The sequence below is a fragment of the Perissodus microlepis genome, chromosome 9 (assembly GCF_051167445.1).
Source record: "Perissodus microlepis isolate ML-2025 ecotype Zambia chromosome 9, ASM5116744v1, whole genome shotgun sequence".
In the NCBI taxonomy this organism is placed as follows: Eukaryota; Metazoa; Chordata; class Actinopteri; order Cichliformes; family Cichlidae; genus Perissodus; species Perissodus microlepis.
The window spans coordinates 20,604,377-20,618,012 of record NC_140469.1 but is presented as its reverse complement, the minus strand read 5'-3'; the positions used below and the strand labels follow the sequence as shown (position 1 = coordinate 20,618,012).

Genomic DNA, 13,636 nt, shown 5'->3' with positions numbered 1-13,636 from the left:
TCTCTCTCTCTATATATATATATATATAAATAAATGGAGGTCAATACTGATGGCTCTATCTCTGTCATTTCATTTGCTAGGACATTCTAGGATACTGAAAGTTAACTGAATTATTTCCTAAAAACTGAGTTCTATATAGACTATTCTCATTTTAGAGGCAACAATCCAAACATGCAGCAGGAAATTTCAGTTTACTTCAAAACACTTGAAAATACAAAAATCCATAAGTATATAAAACATTATATACATCTTCATGGTTTTTTTGTGAGACAGATCTTCACACCAAGCCTATTTAGCGCCACAGTTTCAGTCATCACTCGAACCCTTTCAGTCACTACAGCTTCCTCAGTTCCTCTATGTGGCCGATGATCTCCTGTGGCATTCCCAGTTCTGACACCACGTCAACGCAGCACTGCAGGAGGAGGTGCAGCTCCTCAGTGGACCCCGAGCAGATCCTTTGTGGCCTGTGAGGAAAGTCCGAGTCCACTGTCTCTCCCTTCCTACAGCAGTCCGACTCTTCACAGCGCTGCTTGCAGCAGCCCCGGTCTGCCCGTTCCACCTCCAGGTTCTCCATGCTCTCGGAGACGTCGCTCACACTGGGCGGAGGATGCTCCAGAGCATTCTTGATACCGTTCGCTATTTTGTCTTCATGCTGCGTGACCCTGTGCAGAAGGTCAGTCACAGAGGATGGGACGGGCTTTTCCGGATGCTGGATCTGGCACCAGCACCATATAGCGCTGCGAGACACAAAGAAACAACAGAGTCACATTCAATGGCACACAAAGGACACTTCAATGACAGTCGGTACAAAAGAGACTCGGGATGTTTCTGTGCAAGAATGAGGCTGAAACCTCTGAGAGGATTTCCATGTGGCATGAATGAGGACTTCTCAATTACTGAGATTTCACTGTGGCTGCTGTCTGTTATATTTGATTGTTTATCCTTAATATATCCTTCATTGAGCAATTATTACATTATTACATTATTATCTCGTGATTTTTTAGAAACTGAGGGGGAAAAACATAAATATTACTTTGTAAAAATTTCTCATTGGACAGTTTCTATTGGCAGGGACAATGACTGACTCTAAACTACATGATTACAGGCAGAGTCCATTCCTGTTGGTGCCTTATTGGCTACTTTATACACATCCTATTTGAGTCAAGCCCACCTTTTATCAAGTGTTCAGGCTTCTGCTGGTGTAACAGCGTGGGTCATTTTCTTGGCACACTTTGGGCCTCTTAATACCAGCAACATTTAAATTGTTGTGTTTACCCAGCAGGATAACACACCATGCCACAAAGCTCAAATCACCTCAACTCTTTTTTTCTTGAATGTAACAGTGAGTTTAGGGTGAAAATTCCCTCCACAGAATTCATGAATTGAGTCCCTGTTCTTTTGATATTTTCGAGAGATCATCAAGCCAGTCTCTGCCAATTTTTGTCATTTTAATTTAATGTTTATTTGTGCAGTACTGGTGGATGGACTGAAAGATGAGGTCAGGCAGGAGTCTCTGTAATGAGAGGAGGGAGATGGTGGAAGAGAACCTGGAGGTATGGTCTCTATCGTTTGATCAGGTGTGTAAACCACCCAATTATTAAAAAAAAAAAATCCTTTTTAATTGTGTGTGGACAGCTACTGATACTGATACTTGACTTCAGGAGGTCACCAGTAAGTGGTGTGACAGTGACATATGATCACAACTTCAAGCCACCGTGTATGGGGCAATACAGTTAATCAAACTTTTAATCAAAACTATAATTCGTTTCCACGAATTATAAAATAAGGCAACAGATTAAAAAAAAATTTTTTTTTTAAAAAGTCTGCAGACTCCAGGGTAGACCCAGAATACACTGGGCTGGACAGATTACATATCTGTCTGACCTAGGAATGCCTTAGAATCCCCCAGGAGGATCTGGGAATTGTGGCTGGGGACTAGGAGCTCTGGGATACCCTGCTTAGCCTACCTACCTACTCTCATTGCAACTCAACTTCGGATAAGAAGAAGACAATGGCTGGATGAGATACATGTGCAATCAAGGAGCCCAAACCATGTATATCATGAAGTTTTAAATAGACATGTGTATAACCCCTTTAAAATGATGTCACTTTAATATGTGACATCTTATTAGATGTTATCATGTTATTGTAAGGGAAACAATATCACGTGACAAGTCACATGCGGGGCAGATGTATGATGTTATTGATGGTTTACCTGACGATTCCTCTGAGTCGTCCCACAGCCACAGTCTGAGCTGCTCCCTCCTTGAAGCCCAGCTTGAATCCCATCTGAAGCGAGGCATCCTCACCGGTATCAACTCCGTCCACAAACCCGTCCTGAGAGAAAACATGAGCGAGTTAAACACAGAAGGACAGCACACCACATCACAAACACACACACAGGACGTTTAGCACGCAGAGCCGGTGTGAGTTAACATTTCAGGATCCGTTTTTGATGTGAGCTAACTTTACCCTCAGTCGCTTCTTCATGTTGGAGGTCCACTCCTTACTCTGTAAACTAAGCTCGTCCGCACTCTCGTCGAAGACATCGTCTCCGCTCACAGGCAGAGCTTTAACCCAGGACATGGCGATTTAAAAGCAAAAACACCGTTTTAAACGCACTAGCATCTAAGCTATCTCCTGCTTCTTCTTCTACGGAAAGCACGCTTTATCCTCGATGGAAAACTGTATGTGCGTGCGCGCCACCCTCTGGCCTGGAGTACAAAAAGCCGTTAGTCAACGGCAGTGCTACCGATACCAATGCCGATACTTTTAATTTATAAAGGCGGCTTATGTAGGGGAGAGCAGTGTGTCATGATTTATGATGAGATAATCATCATTTTAATGACTGCTAAATCATTGTGATTTTTACTTTATACAGTACTTACTTAACATAGCAAAACACACTTGTCAGATTTTCGTGTATTTTGAAGCTGGGTTATTTGGAGACCTGGAATGTAAATGTACCCATCCCTGAAGCACCTTGGTTCAGCTTGTATAGATTATCTACTATAGGCTATAAACAAAATACACATGAAAATCAACATAGAAAGGTTCAGACAACTTTCACAGTGTGTGTTTGAGGTATATGTATATTTTTCCAAAAGAAATAATTTAACATAATTCAATGGGCTACATAGTAAGTTTACAGAATAGAAACAAAATATCAATCCTTTCACACTAATCTAATACCAATACCAGTGTTGGTATCAATGCTATCGATATCTGGATTAATCTGCCCGCCTCTTCTGGGAGTGCCAAACTAATTTTAGTTCATGGGCCAATGTGTGTCCAAATTCAGGAGCTGCAGGAGGAAATTAAAAAACAAAACAAAACAAAAAACACCACAATAACCTGTAAGAAAACAATAAAAAAGAAGTCTTTGTATATGTATTAATAGGAAAAAGTTTATTTGTCCATCTTGCAATAAAATGTCATGTCAGAAAGTGACACAGGTGATTGTGACATAAAGTAAAAAGTTAAAGTATATTGATCAAAGTTATAAAATTAAATTAAAATTAAGAACTAAAAGTTAAAACAACAACAACAACAACAACAACAACAAAACACACAAAATTCCAAGATAATGAAAACTAATAATAAATAAATGTAAACAAAAAACAAAGAAAGAAAAAATACAGCTATCCACACCATGGATAGGTCACCAGTCTATCCCAAGCCAAGTTACAGATAAGATGAATTATTCTGATCTCACATTCACGCTCTGCATAGTTACATCTTTGCTTTACTTGAAGGAAACAATTTGTGCAAAGGAACATTCTGAGCTTCTGCTTCACTGACAGCCTGTCTGTGATGGTTTGTGTGCATACACCTGAACCAAAAGTCAATTCAAGAAGGTCTTATTTTAAGGGAGGAATTTCCCTTTAAAGAACACTCTTCTTCGGTGGTATTGATGTGTAAAATGACATCCTAGGGTGCGCACTGCCACCTAGTTATTTTACCCAGCAGGCACTGACAGTTTGAGCCTGCAGAGGGCGCTGAAGACCTACTTTAAAACTGAGTGTGGTCCACACGCTACATCAACACCATCATCATCACCATCATCACTGTGGTTCAGCTCAGAAGGTTTCCTGCAGTCTGTTTGCTTTATTCTCGTCTTCTAATTCTTTTTATATTTTATCTGTGTTTTTTTTTAAAATCATCATAATTACACAGAGGATGCTTCATCTGTCAGTACTGCTTATTTTGTTTTATTACTTAATAACTGCAACATACTTATACATACTTGAGTATGTAAACCATCATCACGTTTGATTGCAAGGTTTTTAAGATAAAATGGAAGGATTAAAAATATGGGTTTGGGCGTTTCTTTAGTGTTTGTAATTATGCACTGTCGAGAGGATTATTTGGAGAGGCAGCGATTAGCGAAAATTCTTACAGCATCCCAATTAAATCAAATAATAAGTCAAAACATGGCTTGGGTGTGGCATATGCTTATATGTGGCATATAGCAAGATCATATAAAAACCAGAACAACACAAAGAAGGAAAAATAAACAATAATGTAATTTTCCATGTAGCTCTTTAGGACATGTTGTAAAGGACTTTTTATTAGTGCTGTGCATTACTGCAAATTTTGGTATCGATCTGATACCGAGCACTATTGCCAATACCAGTACCACTATTGACACTTTTGACTTAGGAAACCAGCTTATGTAGGTGAGAGCAGTGTGTTATGATTTATCAGATGAATCATCATTCATTTGCAAATTGTGAACACATTTGATTGACCACTAATTCCCTGTGATTTAAAATTTTCACAATAATTATTTAACACAAACACACCTTTCAGCCGTCCATGCTTTTTAAAACTGTGAATGTAAATGTGCTACATACTATAAATAAAGTAGACCTGACATTCAACACAAAACGGTTCAGACATTTTTCATAGTGTCTGTTTAAGGTTTATTTTTATTAAAAAAGATCTTCAAGGATAGAAACAAAGTATCGATCTTATCATGTTAGTATCGAACTAATACCAATATCAGCATTGGTATCGATACTATCATTATTTGTATTGATCTGCCCACCTCTTCTTCTTTTTTTTTTTCATTTAAAAAACAGCTGATTAGCAAAATGTGGAACAATATAAATGCAAAATAAATGAATCTTGTGTATTTCACAATAAAACATAATTTCAGTGCGAGAAACTGCTCAGACGCTGCTGCTTGAATCACAGTCTGGTGCATCTTTACAGCTTCCTGTTTAAGTTTTCAAAGAAAGAAATGTCATCCGTCATGACAAACACATTATTCACTCATCCATAATGCATCTCACCTCCCTTTTTCCCACTGTTGAGAAGAGAGAGTGGGAGAAATGGGGAAAAAATAAAACAAGCCCCTTGTTTTATTTTCAGATTTTCTCATTCTTCATGCCACGCTTTATGGAAAACACAGGAGAGAGTGGACAGCGGGTAAATGCATTTCACCTTGGTGGAGTGCATTTGCAGCCGTGGACAACAATGGCCTTGAGAATACTCTGAGGCCACGGTGGAGTTGTCTCTGTTCTGGAAATGGAGTCAGCCCGGAGGCCTCATTCGCGGCAGCCACACCTTCAGTCCCCCTCACTCAAAGAGTCAAAACAACCAGCCGGGGCAATCACCTGACACATTTCCATCCAATTTCCACTGCAGAATGTGTTCATTTTCAGGCTAATGGCATGTCATTTTGCAGGAGCCTTTGGTCAAGAATTAATCCTGGAATCAAAACAGATTTTCCGGGGAGCAATCTTCCATCAAGTATTGATTTTTTTACACTCACAGAGCCTGTACTCCCTAATTTAACCTGACAGCCAGCAGCACAATGGACTGGGAGCACCTTGGCGTCTCACAGAGGGAGCTCTCCTCCTCCTCCTCCTCCTCCTCCTTTTCTCCACGAAGTGAAAGAGAGATTGGGAATGGGGGAGAAAAAAAAGGACTCCCTGATGTATAAAACAAAGAGCACTGGTTACAGAAAACAGAGAGCTAAAGCTTCCGTCTCTCTGTTTTACCTCTAATTATGTTTTCTAGGATAGTGCAACTTGGGCAGGTGAGGCTGAGAGGGGAAGAAGGGAGAGTGTTCTGGGGCCATCAGCTATCATTATGGGCCTGTTGACATCTGCCTGTCTTTGAGTGATTCTCATCTGTGATTTCCCCTGGTCATTTTCTGCAGATGCACGAAGAGGGGTTTCATCATGGCCCCATAAAAAAGGCCCAAAGTGTCCGCGCAGGCCTGCACTAATAAGAAAGCAAAGACGTGTCCGACCATGTCACACTCCTCTCCCATCCATATCTGCTCTCTTGATGCCTTCAGATATGCAATCATTCTCTTTTCTCTCCCTCTCCCCCTCTGTGTGTGCTGTAAGTATACTATACCCTACGTAGAGGTCAGTGGGATGAGAGGATGATGGAAGGCAGGGCCAGTCATTTTCCTCTAGCTCTTAAAGCTGCGATGACCCATGCGCAGAAGAGTTGCACTTTGCCAGAGGGCCTTTTCACGTGCTGCGTACAAACTACCTGACAGAAGGGAAACTGTTTCACTTTTTAATCTGCCGCGTGTAGCTCATGGTCGTCCATTTCAAGCAACATATGGAGCGGCGTTTCTGTTAGGTCATGAGATTAGGTCACAAGTTTGCAGCACATTTCCTAGTGCTAAATGGATACGATGAGTCCCCAAACTCTTTATGCATAAATATGGTATATGTGTTATCCAAATCACCAGTGTTTCCAGTATACAGATGGGGGGGGGGGGGGTTCAGTATGGAAAGCAAAGGCAAAAACTTGTGCTCATACATCTGGTGATTTTTTTCCATTAAAAAAAAGGAAAAAATCTTGATTTGGATTAAATTCCAGTTTATCCATTTTAAATAAAAGAAAGATCTGGTTAGTGTAGTCGTGACTTTTTCTGGAAAAAATCTGATGTTTAGAGAAATAAACTATTTTTTTCCCTTAGTTGCCAAGGCATCTGTCAGAGGACAAAGGATGCATGCCCTCAGCGTTGCTATGGCTTCTGCTCTAAGGGACTGTACAGACATAATTAAGGTGCAAAGTTCTTAAGTGTTTTATTTACATACAGTATATATATAAATAGTCCTAACCCATTGAGATAAGAGATATACTGATACAGCAATTTAAATTTGTGACAAAATGTTTTATTTCATTTGATTTTGACTTATTACACAATTAAACCTGCTCAGAAAAAGTGTTACTTGTCCACTTTAATATCTGTCTTACTACTTATGCCAGCAACTTCTAAATGAATGCCACCAGATTCAGAGTAACAGCATTTTCAAAGACATCACCTGTGTCATTAAAATTGTAAAATTATGAGTGAATTTTTTGAAGCAAAGCATATAAGCTATAGTCTGTATACGAGAGATGGACATGGCCACTGTGACATCATCCGCCAGTTAGTGAAGTCATGTCATGAAGCCTTAGACTCACCTTTTTTTTGTAGTCCCATCTTAAAGCATACCCAACTTTATTGTTTATTTGGACTCTGGTGGGGTCCATATTTAAAAAAAATAGATAACATGTTATGTTCTGAAGGACGTGAAACTAGTATTTACTAAAGTCATAGGCCGAGTGTGTCTTCTCATCAATCAAACTTCTTTTTGCACCTACAGAAGTCGCCCCCTGCTGGCACATTAACTTCACTTTTTTAACAAAGAAAATTGGATATATTTGTTTAAAGTTTGGAGGATTACACCAATCAGGCACAACATTTTGACCACCTGCCAAATATTGTGTTGGTGCCCCTTTTGCTGCCAGAACAGCACTGACCTGCCTATTACTCCCTGTTCCAATTCTAATGCTCACATGACCATTGTTGGTATTTTTGCCGCTGCCCAGCAGTCAGCATGGGCGCTCTGACTGGTCTCCAGCTTTGCATCCTCATACACAAAAAACTTTGATGCACTGTCTATTCTGACACCTTTCTATCCGGTTGTTAAGTGATGACGTGATGAATCCTACTTCCGGGCCTAAAGTAGTCTGCGTTTAATATGGCTTTTGTGTTGTTAACATGTTTAATGTTTTGTATTTTCTTCTATTTAATCTCAAAAAGCTCCTAAAACAGTCAGTGATCACTGTTGACCTCCCTCGGCTTTTATTGCCGCTAATCATTTATTTAAGCTCAGTTTTTAAAACCTTAGGATGTAACTACAGCCCAGCCCATGCAGCAGTATATGAATGACTAACCTCGTATTGTGGATGGATTATCTCAGTTGTTCTCCTGGCTGAAGTTTGGTCCTTTTACAGCATCCTGCCATGCGATTACATTTGTTCCTGACCACCGAGAACACTCACATTAACTTTTATCGAGTGGAAAAAAAGTTAGCTTGTTTATAGCTAACATAGCTGTGTCGCTAGCGGTCACGTAGCACATCATTATATACCAGCTAGCCAAACTTCAGTAACCCTACAAACGTCACTGCTGTTTAGTTTTCTGTCTTCATTTATGTTGGAAGTGATAACAGAGCTGTACGTTTTAATTTGTTTCCAAAACCCCGCAGTCAGGACATGCTATATTGTATTTAGACAGAAGCTAGCGAGCTAACTTCCTGCTAACTTCTAACTCCGTTAAATGTCATAAATTCCGTTTTCATGGATGCCTGGATGTTAAACTCAATTGTTACACCTGGTAGAGCAGAACGCTGATCATTTTATTAAAGATGAAAGACTTTAGACAGTTTTTCAACTCCCAGTAATGCCATAGTGATCGTTTGATATATGGACCTGCAGCGGAGTTTAGGCCCAGACACGGCTAGTGACGTCAGACTTAACGACCGGATTGTTTCTATCAGAACAATTTGTTGGATCAGACCGGACGGGCCATCCTTCGCTCACCACTTGCACCACTGAGCTTCGACTGCCCATGACCTTGTCTCTGGTTAATCACTTTTCCTTCTTGGACCACTTTTCATCGATCACTTGCTCCCTAATATATCCTACTCGCTTCATAATCTTATGCCTGATTGGTGTAAGTCCACTTTCTTTTTGTTGCATACTGTTAAATGTATTACTCTGTTTTCAAAAGTACTGCATCACCTACTTGTTACACCTACAGGAGCTGCCTGACCACGCCATGAAGCTCGCTGCACACAGTTTTTGTGCTGATGTTAATGCACAAAAACTTTATGCACTATGCACCTCAGCACTCTCATATCCCGCTGTGTAACTTTATGTGATCTGCAGTTTCGCATCCATTTGCTGTGGTTCCTAAACACTTCCACTTTGCAATAACACCACTTACAGCTGAAGGGAAGAAATTTCACAAACTAACTTGTTCCAAGAGCAGCATCCTGTTACAGCTCCTCACTTGAATTGTGAGCTCTTTACACTAACCTATTCTTTCACAAATGTTTGTAAAGGTATAATAAAATATAACGCAAGGTCAAAGTAACATTATGTATTTAATCAGGAACAAAAATGAGTTCGTGATGGGGCCTTTAGCTATATTACACATAAAGGTTTTATTTTATTTTATTTTTGCCAAATATCCAAGTGTCTGGCTGCTTACTCTGTTCAAAGTGATGCATTCAGTATTTGTATTTTTATGGCTAAAAGCTTGTATTAAAGAGCTGGATGTGAACTATTCATTGAAGCGTTATTGACCATTTTCTTTATAGATCGTGTTTGTGTGAAGCAGGTGGGAAGCAGAGTGAGCAGGCGCGCAGCTGCAGCTTTTCCCCAGGTTTGCTCGTGGTACTTTGCAAACACGCTCCCGCTCTAAAACAGAGACATCACAGCCTAAAGACATGCATTCAAAACCCGGGCTGCTAGAAAGTTAAATGGGCCGATGCAATCAGCTGCTCAAGTCAGACAGGTGTCTCTGTAAAGACCAGGCTATTAACTCCTCTACCTGCAAATACCTCGCATTGTGTCATTGCTAATAATGCTGAAAAAAGGGCAGGGGAAAAAAAAAAACCAAAACAGAAACAAGAGTGAAAGCAAAAGGGATCATATGCATGGCCAACCTCGATTGCATGTGAGGATTGGTAATTGCACCCCCAGAGGCATCTGGGTGTGCAGAGCAGCAAAGTGGGAGACGCCTGAGCAGCTCGGGCTTCACAGTCAGTGTACCAACATCTCAACCCCGAGGAGGAAGTGAAAACAAGAAGGCGGAGGAGCGGAGGGTGAGGGATATACAGACAGTTCATTTACCCAGAACATCAGCCCACCGCGCATTGTCTGAAAGATAAGGAAAGTGAATGCATCATGCCTGATGGAAAACAAAGGCAGCAATTTAAAACCATCTGCATCCAACACATGCACTCTCTCCCTCCACCTTTCTGTTTCTGTGTCCTGACTGATATTGAAACATAATCCATTTGGAGCGCCGACATGTCATTATATTTCTGCTCCCTCTCCCCATTCAGGACAATTTCAGGTGGCTGCAGGTTGAACAGGAATGTTTTATTTCAACCAGTCAGACAGTCAAGAGTCTTCACTTTGAATCTGCTCAGAAGACAAAAAAAAGAAACTCCCCAAAAAACTGAGATACAAAAACAGGACTTACAGTTTTACTTTAAATTCTTCTTAAGGAGACCTCAGCTGCTCCTGCTAGCTCCTGCAGGTTCAGAAATAAATATATATATATATTTATATATAAAAAACAATCATTCACAAAGATTCCGAGATCAAAACTCGTCTTTACTGGGCGACTGTCTTTACTAGAAACATCACACACCACAAAGGCCTCTGACTACTGTATTCTGCACTTAGATCTTAGCAAAGAAAGAAGAAAAGAATCAAATGTAGGTTTTCCAAGAGTTTTCTTCAAAATACGTGTTGAGCCTTCCTTTTGTTTTATTGTGTATTTCTCCAAGCCAGTGGTTCTCAAACTGTGGGGTGCAGGGGCCCCACTGGTGTGGCGTGGATGACCAGGGGGGTAAAAAATGAAGTTTTTTGACTAACTGTTTCAGCTTTATTGCATACTCAGTTACCAGGGGCAACAAACCTACCTTATTTTTCACCATCCTAGTACCTGGTCAGGCACTTTTGGTTTTTTTAGATCTGTCTTAATTTCTAAACCTTGTTTAGATTCAACAAGGTGCTGGACAACATTTGTCAGAGATTTTGGTCCATATTGACATTAGAGCATCACACAGTTGCTGCAGATAGGTTGGCTTCATATCCAATGTGCCGTAGAGTTAGTTGGTGCTAAGGGGCCCAAAATGTGCCAAGAAAATATCCCCTACACCGATGATATAAAGCAGGATGCATCCATGCTTTCGTGCTTACACTAAATTCTGACTCTACCATCTGAATGTGACAGCAGAAATCAAGACTCATTAGACCAGGAAAGATTTTCCAATGTGTTACTCTCCAGTTTGGTGACCCATAATGAATTGTAACCTCAGTTTCCTGTTCTTAGTTAACTGGAGTCTGGTGTGGTGTTCTGCTGCTGCTGCTGCTGCAGAACACCACACCAGATGCCACTTGTTACTTTTGTAACAAACTCAAATAGCTATTTGTTACTCTGGTTACAACGAGTGGTTATTTGACCTATCAACCTATCAGCTTGAAGCAGTTTGACCTCCTCTCCTCTTTCATCAACAGGCATCTTCATCCAGAGAGATGCAACTCACTGGATATTTTCACTGGAGCACATCACGTTCAAAAGCACTTAAATGAGCTTTCCTTCCCTTTCTGATGTTTCAGTTTGAAATTTAGCAAGTCATCTTGATCATGTCCACATGCCTAAATGCATTTAACTGATGCCATGTCACTGGCTGATTAAATATTTATGTAAATGAGCAGTTGAACAGGTAAAATTGGCTGGCAAGCGCAGAAGAACAGGTTGTCTTATGAAGATGATCAGCTTTGTACATTTTAACCTTTGATTTTGCTCTTTTCTTTTTCTTTTTATCTTCTGTTTTGTCTTATTCTGACATACAGTGTCCTAAGCTGAAACTGAAAGAGCATTAATAAAGGTGCTCTAAGTGCATTCGTATCATTTTTTGAAAAGTTTTGTGAGTGTGAGGAGATTCCTTTGTATACATTCCTTTGATCAGCTAATAAAAAAAACGCTTTCAAATGTTTATGATGTCTCAACATAGTTTGATTCCCTTTACAAAAAGGATGAAGAGCATCAACAACAGACAGGCTTTAGCAATAGGATTCAGCGTTCTTGATTCAACAAGATTTAAGTGGTTAAAACTTAAAAATTGCGCACAAATACGAACAAAACCTGTCAGCGTGACACATTCGTACCCTATTCACGACCGATTCATGACTGATAAAAAGCTCGACATTTACTCCATAATATATGATGAGAGCTCCTTTTAACTGAGCCGTTAGACTTCAATCAAAAGCCGTGCGGTACCGCTGCAGAGAGAGGATGGAAAGTAAACTTTTATCAGCAGCAGAATACAAACAGCTCGAGAAAACAGATATGGGTCAGGAGCTGCATCTGCACAATTACATTGTTAATGGCAAAGACAATGAAAATGGCGCGGATGGAAAACAAAAGAATATCAAATAACTCGCTCGAGCTGCGTACACCTCAGCCATCGCTACTCAAAAATACATCCAGCGTTTTGAAATGAAGGGCGGAGAGGGAGTGAGAGAGAGGGCTGAAAGGAAGACGAAAAAGCATCTTGAACATCAGTTTTCAGTCTAATGTTAATAATTTATGTTGTCTGTGCTTTTTATTATTATTATTTATTTATTTACTACTTTCTTTTCAGCAGCCTGCCCATTTTTCAAAGGCATCATGGACAGGGAAGCTGTATCAAACTTTTGAGTTTAGTTTCAAAAGGCTTTCTCCCTGTTTATTTATATATTTCTCCTTCTTTACACTTGTCTTGTTGTTATTTGGTGAGGCGAACACATGAAGCTTTGATGAGAAGCAAACCTGACACGTATTCTTCTCTGGTGACCCCAAGCAAATGCAAATAAAGAGGTAAGTATTAAAATACGCGACTCTTTTTTTTTTACAGCGTCTTCTCTCATCAAAACACTTTAAATGGCCAGTTACATGCATTCATCCACCCTTCCATTAACAATAGGTCAAATGGGTCAAATAACTCTACATCACCTCTGATGTGGAAGTTTGTTCGGGGTGATTCAAGATGCACTTGACCATGACCTCCCAAAGAGAGAGAGTCAGGACAAGTGATTTTATTTGGCACTCTCAATAACTCCGACTTTGAAAAGATGAAAGGAGAATCAGAGATGTTTTTAAAAAAATATCTGTATGTTGCTCAAAACTTTGAACTCGACAGCACCTTGTACCCTGAAACACAAAATACGAGCTCAACGGTATTCGGGAGAAAATATAGTGTAACAAAAAAATTTGTTTCAACTTGATTACATTTATTCAGAGTATTTACTGTCAATGATTAGTATCATTTAAATATTTTGTGTAAAAATAGAGCAAACTGTAGCTACAAAGCCAAAATGGTTGCTGATGTTACTACCCTCTGCTAGCTTGTTACATTTTTTCTCCATAATGACCTAATTTCAATTAAAAGATGTACAATAACAAACAGGTTAATCAACAGGGAAATAAATAGGCAATCTATCAAAATCAATCTAAACTGCATAAATTGCACTAGAGACATAAGCTAATGTGGCTTATAACTGCTACTCGCCTATGCTAGTTGCCGTTAGCTGGAGGTTAGCTAGAATTTTT

General features: G+C 39.9%; 1 protein-coding gene across 1 annotated transcript; it reads right to left on the bottom strand.

Moving 5' to 3' along the window:
• Positions 1-172: 172 nt before the first annotated feature.
• otulina (OTU deubiquitinase with linear linkage specificity a) lies at positions 173-2,685 on the bottom strand. The gene is made up of 3 exons (XM_084939558.1): positions 2,473-2,685; positions 2,216-2,337; positions 173-737 (listed from the first exon to the last, which is right to left on the bottom strand). The coding sequence occupies exons 1-3, from the start codon at positions 2,584-2,586 to the stop codon at positions 335-337; spliced, it is 639 nt and encodes a 212-aa protein (XP_084795684.1). The 5' UTR covers positions 2,587-2,685; the 3' UTR covers positions 173-334.
• Between the last annotated feature and the right edge of the window lie 10,951 nt (positions 2,686-13,636).

What these genes read in the sequence shown, in the direction of transcription:
- otulina (XM_084939558.1), bottom strand. Translation starts at nt 2,586, where the DNA reads ATGTCCTGGGTTAAAGCTCTGCCTGTGAGCGGAGACGATGTCTTCGAC. An exon ending in ACATGAAGAAGCGACTGAGG is followed by an intron (nt 2,338 to 2,472) that starts GTAAAGTTAGCT and finishes GTTTTCTCTCAG; the next exon opens with GACGGGTTTGTGGACGGAGT. An exon ending in CGACTCAGAGGAATCGTCAG is followed by an intron (nt 738 to 2,215) that starts GTAAACCATCAA and finishes TGTGTCTCGCAG; the next exon opens with CGCTATATGGTGCTGGTGCC.